This window comes from Rhopilema esculentum, chromosome 10 (assembly GCF_057945365.1).
Source record: "Rhopilema esculentum isolate cy_ngs chromosome 10, ASM5794536v1, whole genome shotgun sequence".
NCBI lineage: Eukaryota > Metazoa > Cnidaria > Scyphozoa > Rhizostomeae > Rhizostomatidae > Rhopilema > Rhopilema esculentum.
This window is the reverse complement of record NC_142824.1, coordinates 10,530,257-10,551,400: the sequence shown is the minus strand read 5'-3', so window position 1 is coordinate 10,551,400 and position 21,144 is coordinate 10,530,257. Positions and strand designations below refer to the sequence as shown.

Below are 21,144 nucleotides of genomic sequence, written 5' to 3'. Positions count from 1 at the left end.
CATTGGCCATATTTTTTACAGATAATGGATTTTATGACGGTTGATGACCAAACAATTCTTGGGTATACCTTTCCTTCCGTGATAACAACTCTGTATCTGCAACTTTGGGGTTGTAGCATTGATTACAGGTAACCACTTGCTTTTCTGCTTTCATCGTCACCACTATGATAACATATTTATAGCCTTGTCCCTATTTGCCTGACTAAAGAATAGGTATGTATTACTCATACTCAACTGAATCAAAGGTGCTCATTTTATTTTGTACCTTGGTATATTTAAAACAAAATATAATAATCAGTCTAGGTCTATCTAGGTCTAGGTAAAATCTAGGTCTTGACTTTAGTAACAAAATGGGGAATATTGACAATCGAAAATGAATTTCGCAGTGTGAACCTGTTCATGATCTTTGTTGAGGAACATGTGCTGTTTATATTTTCTCTGATGTACTTGTCAGATGAAGAAAATGCTTTTTTTGTAGTCAAGCAATCTAGCTATAATTTATTTTTTTCAGGCCAAAGAATCTTAGCTTGCGGTCTTTGCTGACTATAGAGACATTTAGCTTGTCCAGCAATATCAGCCCTGGATCCTTGGAGTCTGTTCTTAGGTAACTTTTTTTCAAATTTCAAGCCATTTTTGTTACCTCTTACCAAATTGAACATTTCAATCCTGGTATATTATTTCAAAAGATATAAAGTTGTAGGTTGCTTATCAAGACTTTTTGTTTTTCTAAATATTATCGAAGAACCTCACTTGCCACGCCGTACCGTGGGTACCAGAGCCACATAAATTCGAGCGCGGAAATAGAAGCTCGTACGTTTCCTGCCTCATGCGCATTTGTTATGTTACTGAACTTTTTCATATCTGTTAAAAAGGCAGCTTATAGTCTAATAAAGAATATTAAGGAAACTTTATTGACACCCACTTGTTTTGTACTGATTTCTGTTAATAACTTATTTATTGTCAATTGCACGCTATAATAATGATATTGTTAATGATGCTTGATGTTTATACACAAAATATGCTTGAAAGATTCTTTTAGGCAATTTGTTTCTATTCGCAGTCGCGTTGGATTTATCCACAACATGTTTGCTTCCAGCCACTTGCTTCTTTATCAGCTACAAATATGACAAATATAAACTAACTGTAAAGATTCTAAGTGACTAGCATGAGCTGGGTGTGTTTATGTTCATATTAACTCTTTTGTTGTAGATTTATTGTTGACGATTCAGCGCTTTATCTGTCAGACAAACAGTTTGGTCATATCGACCTGAATAAAGGTATATCTGTCGAATGCACTTACCGATTGTATTTCTAAACTGAGGAATTTTTATCACGATCGAACTATTAATTGATACTTAGTGACAAAGCTTGGTGACTTTTTTTGAGAAGCATGCTAAGCTGTCACGGTTTTCGATCAAATTTAATGCCTTCAACAGGACTATTTTACCCAGATCTTGTTTGTTACGTGTATCTTCCATGCTTCCATATTTTCACTAATTTGATGTGAATTGTATAAAATGCAGTATCCATGTCATCCTGACAAAGAGATTCACAAAAATCATGTTTATTTCACGAAGATACTTACAGTATGAAACTGTCGCTCTATCATGTTCAGTCACAGTATTGCCCCGTCACTAAGAAACTGCAGCCTGCCAGATGACACATCGTTTACCATGATATAAGAAACCAATCAGCTTAAACTAGTCCGCATGGCTTGTGCCTAGGGCAGTTAAAATTATGTGCTCTTTTATTCTTACATGGAAGAGCATGATCAAATCAAAGCTTAATTGAATTGGAATAATTCGTCCAAAATCTAGTTTAATAAAACCCATAATATAATATAAAAACAGAGTTCAAGGTATCTGTTCAAACATACACAAGCAACATTTGGTGAGTTTCTTGCTGTAATTATAAGAAATTATTCAGTATATTTTTTGTCCAGTTATGAGAAACTAATTGAGGATGTTTTTAAAAAGTGAGTTTCTTAGTGGTGGGCTAGTACTGTATTGGTAGTCATTCTTATTTTAGTAACTCATATGAAAAGTAGGTTGTTTATGTGAAAACAGTTTTTGCTTTTAAAGGGGCACGCAAAGCTAGTTGAATTTCTATTATAAATCATGGGTATATATGTAATGTATAAATGTATAAATATGTAATTTATCAAGAAAAACCGCTGCGAATATTTTTTTATTACACACCATGCTAGCTATTTTGTTAGTATCAAACAGTATGCCACGTTATGTATTGAATGATTATTGAAAAAATACCTTACTTAATTTAGTCGAAGAAAAACATTTCGCTAGTCGAGCAAAGGCCAGTTTTGATACTGAGTTGCTCTATTTCCTGGTTTCAAGACACGTACCATGATTTAGCTCAATAACTCTGGAGAAGCTGTTTATATCGGGGCGTGATATCAGCTGTTTATCAGTTAAGATATCAGTAATTAATAATTTATTTTATGTTGTTTTTGGTTACTCTTGGAGCGTTTGGGTGTCCTATATTTTTCGTAGTTTAGCTAAACCAGATTGAAACTCTTACAAGTCTTATGTACCTTGTTTTATAGACTATGTCTGTGTGATGGATATGGAATTGTTTGAACTGGTTTTGAGACTGTCAGAATCAGAAGACAAGGTTTGCTTATGCCATTTTTGACTGAAAGAATTTATGAAGCGGAAAATGTATGATCTCTACAAAATGTATGAGCTTTTAAAAACTTTCATGTATATCTGCAAAATAGTAAAAGAAATAAATGTTCAAAAATATATACATTGGATCCATTTATACTTTGTATTATATGCATATACATTTAGTATTGCTATTAAATTAGATATACAGTAAACTCTCGATAACTCGAACTCCCAATAACTCGAACATTCGCTAGGTCGAATTTTTATTGCATTCCCTTTACCCAAATAAATATGCCCCTGATGACTCGAACATTTGTTTTCTCGAGCGGTTTGATTGGTCCTTTGGAGATTCGTGTTATGAGAAGTTTACTGCATTTTCACTTTAGAATAGCTGCAGAAAACCTTGGGAAATGATTCTGTTTAGTGTTGTACGTTTATCCTTTATTGGCATTTTTGTTTGTTAAACCATTTAAGTCGTTCTGGCTTTGCTTTGGTTTTGATATTTTTTTAACATATGGTAGCATTTCATGAATTGTATCTTCCGTTAGACTTTATTCTCTGGCAACTCTCTCTTTTATCTGTGTTGTAGAAGAGACCTAAAATGGAGATGAGCATGTCAAACAATGTGTTGAATATCCATACTTGCTCTGACTCTTGTGCAGCCTTGGTTAACCTAATTAAGTACGTTGCAGCAGATGGGGATATCTGTACAGGAAGTATGGAAAGCCTTGTGGAACCAAATTCACAAAATGAGGTGATTACATTTGTCATAACAGTTTCTGTATTCTAGGGAGACAACTCAGTTTCATGGTGTATGAAATCAGAAGTTGAAATGATTTTTAATTTAACGAAGAATTGAAAAACCACTACTTTCTCATAGCAGTTTACATCTTGACTTTTTGTAATATTGAACAATTTGTCCTCCTGGTGTCATTTATTTTTTTTGAGTTTAATTTATGGGATTTATATTGAGGTTTTTTGACTAATTTTGAAAATAGGAAATTAAAAACGTCGATGCTACAAGCAGAAAATAACTTTGTGAAATTTCTCTCTAATATTTTTTTCTAGATACCAATACTAAAAGGCTTTTTTGTCAATTTTAGAGCACGGAAAATTTGTATTCAAGATCATCTGTTGACGAAAATACGATCGATTCACTTATGGCAGATGCATTGATAGAAGAAGAGACACCAAAAGAGGTAGTTTCTAAATAAACTCTATTTATTCGTTACATCTTCATACTTTTTCAGTTTTTAAATTTTGTTTATATTGAAAACAGATTTCCAAAAGCACTTTTCTTTGACTGAAATAATTGACTGATTGTTTTTTAGTTATTTCCTTATGTCTGACCGCGTCTTAATGCAATTTTTCTGCATTATTTATACTTTTTATGATTTTACGATACATGTTGCTGATTTCCCTAGCTGCACATTACTTTATATGTAATACTATGTTGATGATTTCCTGCATTGGTCAATGGCAGCGAAAGTTGATTATCCCTGTGTTATGCTTATCTAGGTCACATTTTTCTTACAGAATGAAACACAAAACACGAAGATCTTCACTGACCGTCATGGCTTCACTTCATCGGAACTCTTCTCCTCCTCAGCAACCAGCAACTCTAGCAGCACTAGAAGTCTTAATGAACAACTGGGAGATGCTTGTGATGATGATTATGATGATCGTTCTTCTAGTGGGGATGAATATTGTATTTTGGAGCAAGATGACGAGGTATCTTACTTCATGAATCCCAGCAAAAGTTGATATTGTTGTCAGTTCTTTTAATAAGATTTCAATTTGAGCTCAAGTTTTATGTAGCATGTTTTTTCTTAGACGATAGTTTGAGCCACTCTGTTCTTGGAGTCGTGGCTAGGAAAATCAATGATTTTGTATAGACTAATGTGCATGTTTTCGTGTAAAATGAATTCCCTTGTAATGTTGTCGTGTACTGTTGGCATCAGAGAGAACAAAATTTTAATCGAATCGAGAAAATTCGTTGGGAAGGAGTTAGTCTTATGTTTCATATTCTCCTGAACTGATTTGTTCCAATTGTTATTTTTCCCATAACATGTAAAAATATCATTTCAATTACCTATCTACTTGCTTTAACTAAAATCGCAAATTTATTAAACCATCCTTCAGCAGAACTTCAAGGCTGTTTTATAATATTCCCTATAAAGGATAGAAGTACGATTATTTGTAAATGTATTTTCAGAATGACGAAGACAGTGATTTTGAACCAGTGACAAGAAAGTTGATCGCTGCGGATGTCCACATCGTCGACAATTTTTTCCAAGTTCCGGTAAGTGTTTTCAATTTCTTGCATTTGATTTTTTTCTCAATTATCGAGGAACTGTTAAGTCAGTCAGTGTATGGTTAGCCAGCTTTATTATTTCCGTCAAAATTTGAAGAACCAAGGAGATGTATTGCTTAAACTTTTTATGATCTTCTGGGAGTTACTGTCAGATATATCTTGTTGGTTTGCTTGCCCTTCTCCAAATATCTTCCAAGTGAATTTTTTAAATTCTATTATGATCGTTGTATTAAGATCGTTATGATCGGGTGGAGAATTGATCTTAGTTCTAGTAATTTTAGCACCACGTTCATAACAAAGTATAGCAAAATAAAATATTGAGTCAATGTTTGTTAACTTAAGCGTGGAAGATACGACTTGCTGAGTGCACCCACTGGTTACCCTTCTCCAGTCTATCGATACACAATAAGAGAAATGTCGGTGGTTTGGAAGATGTATGGTGGAAGGGATTTTCAAGTACCAGAGTACAATTCACCAAGTCCCTTAGAAAGGTTAGTTTGCACAATTGTACTTGGCCAGCTAGCTGTTCGAAAGGGCGGTCAGCTACGACTGACACTTTTTAAAGAAGGTCTAGCAGAGGCCTAAAAAACTCAAGAAGCTGTTGTGTTAAGTTAAATTCAACTAACTGTATAAATTGACTGCTGTCAAGAAAAGCCTGTTTTACTAGTTTTGTCACAGACATGCTCTTTCTTTGCTTATTCAAAAATTAAACATATTATCTTTTGTTTAAAGCAGAGTTCTAGAATCACAGCCATACAGGTTGGCTTAATCATTGCAATATTTCACCCTAATTTTTAATCGAAATTATTGACAATGCTAGCTAGTAAAGGAAAATATTTCTACCAAATTTTGATTCTTAGAGATATAATTTCTCTTTTCTAACTTTTTGCTAATTTTTCCTTAGTATTTGCTATTTTAAGAAGTATTAGGACATATAAGAACGCTAGTCGCTAACCCCTGTTATATCGATTAGAAGCTGAAAATCTGTTCTTACGAATTCGATCTTATTTTACAGTGGATCTCCAACACTGAACAGTTATTCGCCAAGACAATCCCCCGTCCATCGTCAAGGACAGAACAAAAAACCTCAGCGATTGTCGAAAAAATATGAGGACAAAAATTTTGCAGTTTCAGAAAACGAACGAAGAAAAGGGAAATACAAAGGGGGTCTTGGCCGTGATTACAATACCCTTGTGGAGCTTCATTTGAACAAGGTGGGTATGTCGGGTGGAGATACATGTTACAACGTAGCTATTACTCGTATAAAAGGCCAGGTTTCATCTAAAAGCTAGAAAACCAAGGTAATATTGTATATGGTGATTGCAAAGATATGGTCATTGAGACGAATAAGATAGATATATGACACTCGGTGTTTTATTGTTGTGTACACATATGCATTGGATTTATGACGGTATATCTTCTTTATTGTCAAAATGAGTATATCACATAAAAGCTACTTTTTCTGATAATCCAATGGTATGATACTAGGAAATTATAAATGCCTTATCACTTACGTATTTGTTCTCAAACAATGGCCCCTATTCAATACATTCATCCATCCTATATTCCGAAATCAATACCATCACTAGGTAAAGGACATGTATCTGTAAGGTATCGATCACTCTGCAACAGATCAATACCCTACCAGCTATATTTTTTTAAATTTTCAGATTCGATTCCAACACGAGATTTATCCAGATGACGAAGAAAAGATTTCCAGAGATGTCTTACTTATTTATGACGTAGAAATCACAGATCGTTTGGCATCATCACAGATTAACAAATTTTTGTACCGGTTTTCGTCTGAGGCTTTGCCAATAAAGACAAGTGCACACATGGTTGGTACGATTTGTGTATCTTCAAATTAGAATCAAGACTGTATTACATATTTTTGAAATGAAGGCAGGGTATCACACTGTTCATTGGGTTTCCGAAACAAGCAAATTTAATTTCTATTTCAGTGAGTTTTCATTTTAAACAAAGGACGCATTCTACTTGCTATTGTTCGTTTATACTAATTTGTCACGCTCCTCTAATTTCGAAGACCCTCGAAATTCAACAAACAATAGCCATTGAAGAGTACGGCATACTGACTTGGATTGAAATTTTAAAGTTTTTTCACATTTGTTGAATGCTAAAATGTTTTTCACATTCGTCATTTTTCCAATACCAATCAATTTTCGCAAAATCTCTCATCCCCCCTTCTGATACCTGTAAAGCACCCCAGAATTGGCATCGCTTATGGTATTGGTCAAGCGATATGAAGCGCTGCCTGATCAACACGCAACACGTCGGTTTGAACGATCATGTATGATTATTTAAAACCCAAAAAAGTATAGCTGCATTCCTCTAGCACATTTCTACCTTTTCCAGATCACAGTGAAACTTCTTTTAACAAAACCAGAAGATGATGTGAAGAACAAAGAGGGGACGCTGCGCATTTCGTTGCAGCCAATCAGGCTCAATGTCGATCAGGATGCTTTGTTCTTCATGAAGAATTTTTTCACTGAGATTTCTGGTGAAAATCAAGTAAAACATTCCAGTTCTGCACCCGATGGTAAGGCGTGATTTTGAAACTGTCAACAACTGATCTTTTTTGTGAATCAACAACTGATCTTCGTTGATTAAATTCAAAATTCATGGATATATTTTTTTAAGAATTCGGTTTATTCTAATAAAGCCTTGGAATTGTGGCTGCCTTGAATTGTAGTGAATTCGATTTCCGAATCAAAGATATCTTCGTCATTTCAAAACTTTTATTAATCTGATTTTGTCCAGTAAACTTTTTCATTATCTCTCCCCAAGCAGCTTATCAGTCTTTTAAGATATGTCCTAAAAGATAAATCATTTTTTCAGTTAGAGCATTGAAAAGAGAAGGAGTTCGGTTCTCTTCGTCTCCGTCTTGTGGAACAACAGCAGAAAGTCTTGCAGAGGAGCTCAATATTAGCGAAGAACATTTTGCTGCCTCTGCTCCTCTGTATTGCAGCCAGAGTAGGGAAAACCTGTCAGCAGATGATTCGCCTGTGTTTTTCCGTTCGGTTGTTTTCTCGCCAGAAGTTCCAATTCGGCTGGATTACCATGGAAAGTCTGCTAATATGGGCCAGGTGAGACACTTTGACTGCCTAGATGTGCATACAATTTTACGATTTTTTTTTAAATTTTTTGTTGCCTATTAGGTTCACAATATGAACATTCATGACTACGAAGCTGCAAGTTTGTTAATTCAACAACAAAAATTAACAAATTATATATATACCTATTAATTTAAATATTAAATTTCAAGAAATTCCTTTATACTGTCTATAGATAGTTATACAGTCAAAGAAGGAACTAACTAAGAAAATAGGTTTTTTAATTAAGAGAGGCTTGGTTGCCATGCAACCAAAAGCAGTTTACTATTCTCCTTTTCAGATTAAACCAGTTTTTCATGTGGCACTTTTTCATTAATAAAATAATGTCCATATGTCATCAATTGTAATTTTATGTTGTTTGACATATCCAAAATGTCTTGCATTTTTCAGGGAACTCTTGCTGGACTTCTTATTGGCTTGGCACAACTGAACTGTTCTGAGCTCAAACTGAAAAGACTCTGCTGCCGAAGTGGACTCTTGGGAACCGATAAAATACTGAATTACGTATTAAACGAATGGCTAACAGATATTCGGCGGAATCAGATACCCGGAATACTCGGTGGTGTCGGTCCTACGTATAGCTTTGTACAGTTATATCAAGGTATCAAAGACCTATTTTGGCTGCCTGTCCAACAATATAGACAAGATGGCCGGCTGGTCCGAGGTTTACAGAAAGGGGCACACTCATTTAGTACTTCGACAGCAATGGCTGTTCTAGAAATCACTAACAGGATAGTGCAGACTGTTCAGGTATGTAGGAAGTACGGAAACGATAGTAAAGCCCGATAGTTTGTAGACCTGATAGACCGAATATTTCTTAACACGAACAAAAGAAAATTATCCTTATATGATTAAAATTGTCTACTTGATCAGAGAAAAAATTGGGTTAGTTTAAAAACAATGTGATATTTGCTTATTGGTGGACAAATTTTTGGCTTTGAAAACTACTCAAGTCATTTTTAAGTTTTTTTTTCTAATTTTAAAGTAGCCTATGAAAATATATATTTATTCATCACTTGCAAAAGTGTGACAGAAAAAGTGGCTCTTTTTCTTTTACCCATATAAACCTTCGACATACATTAGTACTTGGTGGTCTTTTGGAAATTAAAAAATATTAGTTCAATTCAGGATATTAAAGACTAGCAAAAGCTCGAATTTGTGTGGCATTTAACCTAGATAAATAAAAACCAAAGAAGAACTTTCCTACCAATTCATCATTCCAAATTGTTTTCGAAATGCGGATTCAGATATCTCATAAGAAATATGGTTTTTTTATTAGCCTTAAATATACTAATTGATACAAGATACTTACCGGGAAGATATGTTTTATCAGTGTAGAAAATACAACAAATATCTACATACATATTATAACCACTGTTAACTTTTCAAATTTGTCAAATAGAAGATAACAATAAATGTCAAACTAGTAGTAAAATGAAGAAAAAATTATGAATAGCTCGAATTGATAAACGTTTCGAAATCTTCTTTCCAAAATTCTAAAAAGGAATCATATTTTAAGTCGCTTGACAAGCATTTTGAAAGAAATATATGAAATTCTTGTGAGCACATGAAATTCTACTTTGATATTTTGTTTGCATATATAATCGCAATTAGCCTTTATCTCGGTGACAGGTTAAGGTAGCCAACAATTTCGTTTCATTCATGTTCTTTTATTTTCACAATAAAATTGAATTAGTTGATTTTTCTTCGTGGATCATGCAATGAATTTAGTGGCTATTTTACTTCGCCCGTGAGGTAAAGGTTACTCTTAACGATTTTCATTATAAAAAGATCTAAATAAACGGAAATAATTTCGAAGCTGGCAATATTTATCGTAGAAAACAACCTTATTTTCACTGAATGCTATGTGTATCCGCAGCAAGTATTCTCTGCAAATGGTTGGAATAAAGTTGTTATTTGTTACGTTTGTTTATCAAAATGTTCTTCTGCCCCTATTATTCTTATTTATGCCAGTCATTGTTAAAGGCTGTTGCACAACCGGCATGCTTTGCGGCAGCTGTTTTCTCAACCGAAAAGAAATAGACTGTATTTGTATTTTCATGCAGTAAGAAATTAGGCCAGTTTTGAAAATTGAGTTGCAAAGCATGCTGGTTGCGCAAGAGCCTTTAAGCGGCAAGCATGATAAACTGAAGTTTATTTTCACAGGTTGCAGCGGAAACTGCATATGATATGGTGAGTCCAGGCCCTAGCCCCGAAGGAGGAGCCTCAAAGCGGCAATCTGCAAAGAGCAAATCAGAACAGCCGGTTGACCTCAGAGAGGGTGTAACAAACGCTTACAATGTATTGTCTGAGGTATGGTGACACCATGTTCCCATTAGGTTCCAAATAAATGCCAGTCTTTTACAACTGGAGACACTTTTTATAAAAAATGCTCCTATAAAGAAGGATCACTCCGACAAGCTTTGCTTTTCGATTACAAGTTCTGTTACAATGCATTTTAAGTTCAGCATATTTCATTGGATTCTGTGAAGAGTTATTGAATTAATTTGAACTGGCCATAGCTTGTAAAACCTCACCGATTGGAGAAATCGCTTTTCTTCTTAATAAAAAAAAGAAAAATTGAGGAATATTTGAATATATATTTTAGATAATTTTAGAAACTGATGACCTTGTACACTACAGATCTATAGTACAGAGCTGCAAAAAGTATTTTTATTTCTGGGAACCTGGGAAACATGACAAAAAATTTTCTGTGAGTGAAATTATTGTGTACCAGTATTACACGCCAAAAATTTCCAATAAAATATCATGATTTCGTTGTTTATTGCATCTTTTGTGTCTTTGGCAAAAATTGACTGTGGGAAAAAAGGAAAAATTGATTTGTGAACCAAATGGCAATATGTTTATTGACTGGCAGAAAACTTCTTCATAGATGGTGCTCTTTACAATTACCTGGTGTTTTGGAAATGTAATAGATGCCAGCTTTAGAGAGGATGAATCATGTTACCTGTTTATACTTATGGCTTCCAAGTTATACAGTTTTTTGTGATATTCGACAAATGAGTAATAGCTTTTATAAAGGTTTCAATGATGCTAACCTTTTTTATTTGATGCGATCTAAAACCTGCGGACATTAAGCACACATTTGTATAAACTTTTGATCTATTGTGAAAAAGTCAAGAAAAAATGTTTGGTTATGCAAAATATTTTCTGCCAAGCCAAAAATATTTATGGAATCTAATTCCCAGATTACTATACTTTTTGCAGCTCTGCTATAGTAAAGCGCCAAATATTATTGACTCACTGAATTTAAGATTAAATATTAATGTATTATTTTTATCATTATGATAATTGTTGAAGTTTCAATTTATCTTAAGAACCTAAGTTATTACTCAAGGTCATGTTGATAGGTGCAGTGTATTCAAATCAGTGTTCAGCCTTCTCAGATCGATGAGCTCAAGGTTTGGAAAAGATCTTAGAAAACAACGAGAACAAGTCGTGGTAGAACCGTCGCTTGTAATTTGTTGTGCTGAACCGATTTCAACGAATGTTTCTATTCCTTTTTCGCGTATTGAAATACGTTTCGAACAACGGATTCTTACATTAGTGATTAATTTTAGGGTATCACCCAAACCGCTACAACAATTGTAAGAGTCGCTGTAGAAGAGCACGAGAGAAAAGGTGTTACTGGTGCTGTTGGAGGCGTTCTTAGGCAAATACCCCCGTCTATTATGCAACCTTTCATCCTGGCAACAGAAGCAACGTCAAATGTTCTAGGGGGTGCACGAAACCAGCTGTCACCGGATGCAAGAATAGAAGCGGCAAAAAAGTGGAAAGCGACACAAAAATCTCAAAAGTGACAGTCGAACGTACATTTTCGCACAGTGGTGAATATAATCATGTAATAAATCTGTTTATAGACAATGTGCATACCCACTGGTATTAAGTGAATTGAAGAGTATTTGAGATATCGCTGGTGACTTTTGTACTGGAGTTCGTATGTTAGAACTCTTGCCTGTTTGTAATGAGAAAGTTTCTCCGGATTTTCCCGGTAAAGCGGAAATCACGTTTAGCTGGAAAAATAGTCATTGACTTCATATGTCCATACATTTTCCCGCCTTGCCATAGTGAAGACATTTTGAAAGAAGGGTACGGATTTCGCATGCGCAAAGAGCGTCTGTCCCCGCTTTGCCTGGAAAATCTGTTCACATGGGAAAATGTTTCCTCGCCTAGGCCAGATCTGGGTTGTGATCAAGTGAGATCTCTACTTGCCGGGAAAATGTTCTCTCGCGTGAACGCCTGTGCTATCTTATATAAAAAGCTATATGAAGCGGAATCTAGAAGCGGAATCTAGTTTAAACGGGGTGTTTGCTTTACTTGGAAATGCCGGGGAATCTTTCTCTGTTTGATCAAGCTCTTAGTCAGCGTTATTATCATTATTATTATTTATACTTTGATTTAAAGTTGGCTGTTCGAAATAGCTAAAAATAAAAGCTAATTAAGGCCAACTATTTACAAAAGGTGTATACAAAGGAAATACATAATAATTACAAGAAACCTAAACCATATATAAAAGTTTTGCAAATCCTACACTTGCAATGTTTGCATTTTATTGTCTTAAGATGTTTTTTTAAAAACAGTCAAAGAGACTGAAGTTTTCACTTCTAAAGGTAATTTTGCCCATATTCTTTGACCCATGAACCTTACAGTATCTGTACCATAGCATGTGGTTCTCACTTTTGGTAGGTTTAAATTGCTCGAGCTTCTTAGTTGATACGGTATTGCCTTTTCCTCAAAAATTTCCATCATAAACGAGGTATTCAAGTGATTCCTTGTTTGGTAAATTTCAACCATGAGCAACTGTAGGTTCTTCTGATGTATAGATACCGAAATATCATTTTCTAACAATTATTCGTAAGGACAAGTGTTGTCTTTGTATGCGATTCGAAGGGCCCTTTCCTGTATCCTGTTTATCTTGTTATTAATATTTTTGTCATGGAACATCCAGATTAATGGGCAGTAGCTGAATTGTGACATTATAAAAGTGTTCTTCATTAATTTTATTTTTTTGGGATTCCATGAAAATCGAAATGCGAGATAAAGCATGCAGTTTTTGGCTGACCGTTTTACAAAGAGTCTGCACATGAGTTTTGAAGTTAAGATTTGTATCTAGTTTAACTCCCAGTAATATTTCTTCGTCACTTTCTTCTATTACCGCCATTCCAAACCATCACCGCTATTACCGCCAAGGCTTTGGATGGTTCCATTAATAAAGTAAGCACGACTTCGCCGATGAGCAATTTCAGGAACTTTTACCGGCTTAAGAGAGTCATTTGCTTGATCAATTTAGCTTGCATGTTAGTTTAAGATTCATTATCGTGTTGTTGCCATATAAAAATTCAATGTTTTGACTTTAGGAGTGTTTGTTGGTGAAGAGTTACTGTTATTTTAGAGCTCACAGATACGATTTGGATTTATCGAAACAGAGAGGAGATTAATTTCCAGTAAATTGTCGGACTTTTAAGACCAAATATAGTTATAGGTTAAATCAGGTTTAGCATTTCCAGCTGCTCTTTGAATAGTTTAGTTTTCTACGTAATAACTTTTTTGTTGTTGTTCCTGAGAAGAAAGTCAGCAATATGATAAATCTCTGACCCTAATTTCTTGGCAAGCAAAACTGTTTCAGGAACGTCCCCCCGGTAAAAATATTGCTTCAGTTGATGATGTAACTTCTTCGAACGAAACATGATATCTATTTCCGTACAAGTTTTTAAAGAAATGTTTTCGGCCCAGCCTTCAGAGTAATTGAGCTATTTCCCAATTCCAGCACTTAAACTTTCTTAACATGCATGCGCAGTGATGGAGAAAATTAAATGCTGTAAATATGCTATACTTCTTCGAAAAACTTTCGACATCATGACATGTTATTAACATGAATTATCGAAGAAAAACCCATTTCAAACAATCTTTTGGTGGTACGAAGCTTAAAAATAGCTTTGAAAAAGCAAACATTTTGAGTCATACTTGAGCTTTTCGTCTGACACTCTTCAGAGTATAAAACGTCAGAATATAGACTAAAACACTACGCTAGAAAATATATATATATATATACCCAGTTGTGGATCGAAATAGGCCAATTAGAAAAAGCGAGCACATGACTGTTGAGGTTGCCCAATCAGTGCAGCTTGCCTATTGAAAATGTTACCAAATGGAGTCCTAAACTGAAAACATAGGCCCTAGACGCACTGAACACTCACTGAAACGAAGACGCACTGAAACGTCTGACCCACTTAATCTTTTTTGTTCATAGAGAAAAGTCATTAAGTTTGTTAGTAAACAAATGCTGATTTTCCAGTGCGGCCACCAAAATTGCCACTGAAGCAAATTCACTGATCCCTCAAAGTTCGGTCGTCCTGCCCCAGAGCAGGAAAACGGAACTCTGGAAAACGGAAATTATTAGCAACTAACGCATTCTTCTGGTGCCACAGAATACCCAAAGTCAAATCGTTCTTTGTTTTAAACTACTTCACATTAACCAAACAGCAAAAACCATTTTACACACCAACTGCAGAGCACTCGAATTTCCAAGCGGAAATCGGATTATCTTCGTCAAACCTGTAAAATTTTTTTCGATTTTCCACTTGGACAAAGATAATGTGTTTTAAGTCAGAAATTAATGCGTTCAGGTGCTGAACTCCTTCTGTCTACACAAAACCTATTTCTATAAAAACATTTTTTCGCACCAAAGGAATTCCTGTTCAGCACATTATTATGATAAATTGTTAACTCTTGCATGGCAATTTCCTTTGAAGTTTGAATATCTGAATTTTTCAACTTTCTTAGGTTTCAAAGATCCAATCCAGCCATGAACGTTCTTAGCTTTTTGAAGAACCCAGTATAACTTATTTATGAATTATGTTTTCCTATCAAAAGTGTTTATAGGGATAAATATTCTAAGAATACTGTGATTCTAAATCAGGTGACATATAAAAAACAATCAAAAATAGCAGCCTTAAATTTGATCAACCGTTTTAATTTTTATCCACAGTTGACTAGTTTGGTAGTTTGTAGTTTGTTTGGTAGATAGTTTGGATATCTCGGGAAATAATTACTTTTGAGAACGTGGAAACTCCATTCAGGGTATTCTTCTTAAAGGTAAAGAAAAGGAGATGCAGAAAAGCAGCAATGATTTTCCAAGTCCGGTCTCTCGTAACCTGGATTTTGCCAAATCTTAGCCTCCTAAAACATTAATCACTTAATGTAAAACCAAATATTTAGCTGAAATCAATCATTTGTTTATTAACAAGCTTTATGTTCTCATTACCCATCTTTTTGCTGTATATAAAATACATTGTTATCAGTATTGTACTGTATATTCAGAAATGATTTTTAAGCTCGTTAAATTCTACTTTCTTTTGATATATCTAAAATACAGCTTTGATTTCAAGACATCATCTCAATTCAGCTTTTATGATTTGCTTCAAAAAAGACACTGAGCCTAAAGACCAAGACCGAGATCATGATCTTCTGCCCGTAATGTACTTTGGGGTTTATATGATATCTTTCAGTAGATTTCGGAAAAAGCTATAAAGCAATTCAACTAAGGTGTTTTAAAATGAAGAAGCATTGGAAAAGTTCCTCTCAAGGCTACAGCAGCTGAACGATGATAAGCCTCTCGGTGGTAGCTGGGAGGAACATTCAATTGGGAATGTTGCATGACAGGGACTATAGTCCTCCCCAACTTTTTTGCAATAATGAGTTAGAAAATGTTTTGAAAATTTTCGCTAACGAACGCATTAGTAGCAGTTCTGCTGGAACGCGTTTTTGTTCTTTTTGATGGTGCTTTATCTTGTGTGGTGAAACAAAATTTGTATTTTATCTAACTCGGTTTTGTATTTTTATGTTAATTGAAATCTTCTCTAAATCGTTATGTTTATGAATAAGGACAGATAGAAGCAAATATTTTCTGAAAGGAGTGGTTTCCTGTGTTTCAAAGGGCGTGGCCGTTAAAAAATTTGGGGGCAAGCCTGCTAGTCCCGTTTCAGCCACTCCCTTGTGGGCTGGTGCCAATGTGACCTGATCTACCGTAATATTAGCATAATATTGGCCAAAAATCGTTATTAAGCAAAAAATCTAGCATGATATGGAATCTAGCATAACTCTGGCATAATTCTGATATTATTTAAAAGAATCACTGTTTCCATTCATCCATTGTCTATCGTTACTAAACACTTAACACCAGCATCTGTGGTTTCATTTAGGGGTAAATTGTGCCTTTCCACTTTCAGGATTTTGTCAGTTGTTTTGAATGGTTGGCAGCCATATATTTTGTGTTTGGCAGCCAAATGCAGCCAGCTAAACGCTGTATACAAAAAAACTAATTTTTCTAATTATTGGGAGTGATAATATAAACAAAATTTGCTTTGTAGGTTACAAAAGTTTTCATTTGCTTTTATCAAAAACTGTCTGTTATCTTTTACTTTGTTTCATCATTCACCATTTGCAATTTTGAAATTATTTTAAAAAGTTTTGAATATTATCTGTGCAAAAATTTTTGTTTCCTTTGCATTTTCGTTGCTTTTTAAACATGCGGCCAGAATTCAGCCAAATTTTGCTTCTTCGGCTAAATCAATTTGCGGCGGGCAAGGGGTTTTGAGAAACTGCCAAAATGGAGAAATTTGGCCATCAAACCATGAATCTAAATTGCCTTTATGTTTATGAAGAATGAGTGCACTGGGTTGTCAAAAAGGCCAAATTGCAACTCTGGCAACTTGATATTCTGAGCATGCATTGGCCTCCTTCTCGAGCAGGGTTGCCTTGATTTGAAATCCAGCATAATTTTTGCAAATCTAGCACAATCTTATGACAAATTTGTCGTAATTCCAAAATTGAGATCTGGTGCGTGGTTTCTGCATTACAAACAAGATGGGGGTAAAGGTCATGCTTTCAAGCTGGGCGAAAAGAGAATAAGAAGAAACAGGCACAATTTGTAAGCACAATTTGTACATCAGTGAGAGAAGAGTTTATTTGCCATCTGTAACTAGGTTTTCGTTTATAGTATCAAAACTTTTTGAAGAACAGATTTGATGGCAAAGAATTTGATGAGCTGAATGCAATTAAGAGCTTTCCATAAGTAAAAGATACTTAAGAAAGCTTCACCCAGCTTTTGACCCGGACAAAATATTTCATTCAATCATGCATTAAATTTTGAGAAATAAACGACTAAGATCACAGAGATCTGAGACTTGTTCTCAGAGGAATTCTACCAGACGAGACAATGGCTCGGATTCTCGCAGCAAACCTTAATCCTATCGATGTAGAGATGCTGATTCCCACCAAGATAGAGGCAGGTGGGGAAAGCAGCATAGCTCCAGAAAAACTTAACAAATAGATAAATATTGCAATGAGTATGCTTGATCTCGCAAGTTTCGAGTTCTGAGAAAAGCTGCAAAGATATGGCTCCCACAAACCGAAAAACACCAAAGTCTGGCAAGCAAGGCTGATTTAAGGGAGTTTTTGAAGGTGAAAGGAAATAAAAAATAACTTTGACAGAGATCCGAACAAACCATGTAAAAGAGTTTCGATTCGATAACTTTTTGCTCACATATTAAGACATCGCTATATGTAGCTAATCCTCTTATTAACACAATCCATACAATGTAAAGAATCAGCTTTTGCTACTTATACTCCATTCATTTAAAGACTTTGCCCAATTAGGACATGCTATTTGCACTATGATGGCAGTTTCTTTATTTGCCACCCCCATGATGCCAACCCCAGCAAAGCACCACGCCCAATTTTTAAAAAAAGTATGGATCTGTAAAAATTTCAAATTTTAGGCCCTGGCATAACAAGGCGGAAGCAAATGGGGATGGACGCCACCAACCCCCCCCCCCACCGTGATTTGCAATTATTTTACGCGTGATTGCGTGATTGAGCAAAGATACCTGATACCCCCTATATTGACAGCATTTACATGCATTGTAATTTGTGTCTAGCTAGTATCTCTGATTACCTTGGCCGAGGTTTCGCAAGGCCTGGGGCAAAGCAGAAAGACGAGGCTCGCTTATAGATCTCGAGACTTTGGAGCAAATCGTCCCCTGCCCTCCTCTCGGTGTTGCAGAGTACTAGAAGGCCACTACAGTAATGAATTTGTTTTCAGCAAAACTCCATGCCTATCTCCATTCCGCGGTAGCAAGCCAAGTCATTTAGCCTAGGCTTAAAGTTTTAACTGCTGTTGCGGTTAATCAACGCTGAACACAGTAAGCCTATCACATTTTATAATATGGGTATTAAAAGCTCAATGGATGTATTTTTCGTTGATTTTTATTGTCATGTTGCAAAAGCTTTATGACTGAAACATTCTTATTTATCCATATTCCATCATCTTTTGTGGGTAACAGTAATGCAAGAATTATCTTTCTTTTATGTGACGTTAACAATGGCGTCGCCATTGGGTGGACTTGTTTTCCACTCCAGTTTTCCCAGAGATCAATTCTGTAATTTCTCGAAATCCAGTGTAATCTTTAGGGGAGGGGGGTTTGGAGGGGGGGTGGGTGGGTTAGGCCTATTAGATCGATTTCGATTTTTGCACTGGCAAAAAAACCACCGTTGCGAAAGCTGCTTGTCCAAATTTTTCAAAATAGATAAAAAAATACTAAAAAAGGATTTTCCAAGAGTCTGAAGGGCGTGGCCGAGAAAATTTATTTCGTCCACCCCAGTTTTTTCGAGCTGGCGACGCCACTGGACGTTTATGTTTTCTTTGCTGCTCCAAAACCAAAAAAGCAAACGGCATATGTTGGCAAGGTAGCCGACGGGGCGTGCACCATCTGGCCTTGGTGCCAAAGCCCTTGATGTCGACATTTGTCATAAATTTTTTCTGTGTGTCTGTTCAAGAAATTAAATGTTATTGTTATCCTGGTTTTAGCTAAAATCATTGCACAAAAATATATTTTCCTCTGCTATTCGGGTGGCACTGGTACCCGGTCAGTGCATCTTGAGTCAAAACTGGTACGCTAATGCAAACCGTTCCATTTTCGTTTTCTTCCATTTTCATTTGTCTCTGCGTTTTTGCAGTAGGGCTATGTTAACTTTATGCCAATACAAATATGATTTCCTATGAATGCAGAGATTTCCTATAAATTGGGCAGAAGTCGTTTAATATCAAGTTGATGAGGCAAAGTCATTAGGAAACTACTATGGCCCGGTTTTGTTTCTTTTCTGCAATATGTTTATTCAAAGGAGAAGCTGATCAAACAGATCTTTGATTGACGAACCACTATGGGCGAAAGAAGAAGTAGCAAAGAATCTTGCCAAGACATATTCAAAGTAATTCAACACCCAAATGGATTGAATTTATTTACTTTGAATTTGATATTCTTTATATCTTTTACTTTTCTACGCCTCTGCCATTAGCTGAGTTCAGATGACTTGAGATGAGTTGAGTTGAGATGAGCTGAGACATGCTGACAGTGAATAACTGCGTATGGAAATGTAGCCTACGTGCAGACTCAGTTCACATGGAAATGTAGCAGCAAAATTATTCTTTTTATTGTGTCACGGTTTTTGCACCAAATTTAAAAGCCCTTTGCTGCACTCTTCTTTCGACCTCTGTGGTGCATCTGCTTTTTTGATCTACAGAAAATCAGATATTTCCTTCCTTGCACATCACTACCAGCTTACTGTAACAGTAATCCGTTATCAAACGCCAAATCTTACACTGGCCACCATATCTCAGACAATCTGTAACAGGATTTGCTGATTTTGCGCCTCAAGAGATATTTCATTGACTTTTTCCAGTTCAGGTGGTCAACATTTTGAAAACTCTTAAAATATATATTTATGACGCCAACACTTTGCCGTGCTATTTAGCTTGGAGGTCCATTGTTAATATTAAAAAATAGCTATTGTGTACATATGTATCGGATATGCAAAATAAAACAAAATTCTGTACATATTTTTATCTAGAATCAAGAAAAGGCAACCCTTTGCTTGCCATTTGTACTGTTATACTACACTTTAACTACAGTGCAACTAAGTATACAAAAAATAACTCACGGCCCTTTTCAACTCGACTTGTGGCAGAGAGGAACAGAGAGACAACGACTTCTTTCGTCAGCACTTTGAACAAACAGCAAGATGCTTCTCCCAAAAAGCCTCCTCTTAAAACTACTACAGCGTATTTATAGATACAAGCATTTTATAAGTATTAATAACAGCCAATCAGCTAAAAACGCGTAAGTCCTAACACCAAAAGAAACATCGATAATTAACAGCGAAGTTACCAATTATTTAAATTTTAGCCTACAATAGTTGGAGTTCAAAATGTCAAAGTTCAAAATTAACATTGTTCGATTTAGTGTACAACAGTACTCAATCAGTCTCCAGTTTTCCAGGTTGACAGGGGCCTATATTCAAAATCTCTGCAGCACTTTTTGGTTTCAGGGGTGCTTCGGGGACAGAGACATCTTCAGCATATAGCAAAATTCTGAACATGCATCTTTTTTATCTTTTTTCAACTTGCTTCATGCTTCCTACTGAAAATGATTCCATGATCGACCGGAAAAATCCCGGTGTTTCCTGACAAAGGACCATTAACTTCTTCCGGTAGGACGAACTTTGGCTATTTTCAGCCAATGCAACATAAAATAATCGATTAAAAATAAATTTGCTAATCATGAAATATGGAAAGCTAGGAAGATTATCATCAGCCAGCAGTGCTGAGGAGAGGGGGGTCAGGGGGGTCACTGACCCGGGGGCCCATGACTTTATGGGGCCACAGATAATAACTTAGTCAAAAGTTGATAAGTAGCAATTCAGCTTCTCCATTGTCAAAACCTTTCAATAATAGAAACAATTATCACAAAAGCCTTGGAAATAAAGTAAGGCAGAAGCAGCAATAGTATTAACCCCATTTATGTAACTCTAACAGAGCTAATAGCTTTCGGTAACTGTCTAGATAGTTAACAAAACAATTTTCAAGACTTTGCATCTGTAAAAATGTTAATTATGGAGCTATAGTCAAGTTTTTCGGCAATTTCAGTTTCCATGGACATTGAAACTAGTGAGCTAAGCCTGTTTTGGTCAATGGTAAAGCGAAGATAATACTTTA

The 21,144-nt window shown here is 35.5% G+C and overlaps 1 protein-coding gene across 1 annotated transcript in view; it reads left to right on the top strand.

The window, feature by feature from the left end:
- The window catches only part of LOC135692844 (autophagy-related protein 2 homolog B), a 28,601-nt gene extending 15,157 nt beyond the window's left edge, over nucleotides 1-13,444 (top strand). Inside the window, exons 22-37 of the mRNA XM_065211169.2 lie at nucleotides 22-128; nucleotides 512-604; nucleotides 1,210-1,277; nucleotides 2,564-2,631; nucleotides 3,217-3,381; nucleotides 3,731-3,826; nucleotides 4,164-4,358; nucleotides 4,843-4,929; nucleotides 5,284-5,432; nucleotides 5,957-6,155; nucleotides 6,612-6,779; nucleotides 7,315-7,498; nucleotides 7,798-8,045; nucleotides 8,463-8,822; nucleotides 10,239-10,385; nucleotides 11,654-13,444. Coding sequence (XP_065067241.2) covers nucleotides 22-128; nucleotides 512-604; nucleotides 1,210-1,277; nucleotides 2,564-2,631; nucleotides 3,217-3,381; nucleotides 3,731-3,826; nucleotides 4,164-4,358; nucleotides 4,843-4,929; nucleotides 5,284-5,432; nucleotides 5,957-6,155; nucleotides 6,612-6,779; nucleotides 7,315-7,498; nucleotides 7,798-8,045; nucleotides 8,463-8,822; nucleotides 10,239-10,385; nucleotides 11,654-11,893 — 2,574 coding nt within the window. The 3' untranslated portion in view covers nucleotides 11,894-13,444. The remainder of the gene's footprint in view (nucleotides 1-21; nucleotides 129-511; nucleotides 605-1,209; nucleotides 1,278-2,563; nucleotides 2,632-3,216; nucleotides 3,382-3,730; nucleotides 3,827-4,163; nucleotides 4,359-4,842; nucleotides 4,930-5,283; nucleotides 5,433-5,956; nucleotides 6,156-6,611; nucleotides 6,780-7,314; nucleotides 7,499-7,797; nucleotides 8,046-8,462; nucleotides 8,823-10,238; nucleotides 10,386-11,653) is intronic.
- The last annotated feature ends 7,700 nt before the right edge of the window (nucleotides 13,445-21,144 follow it).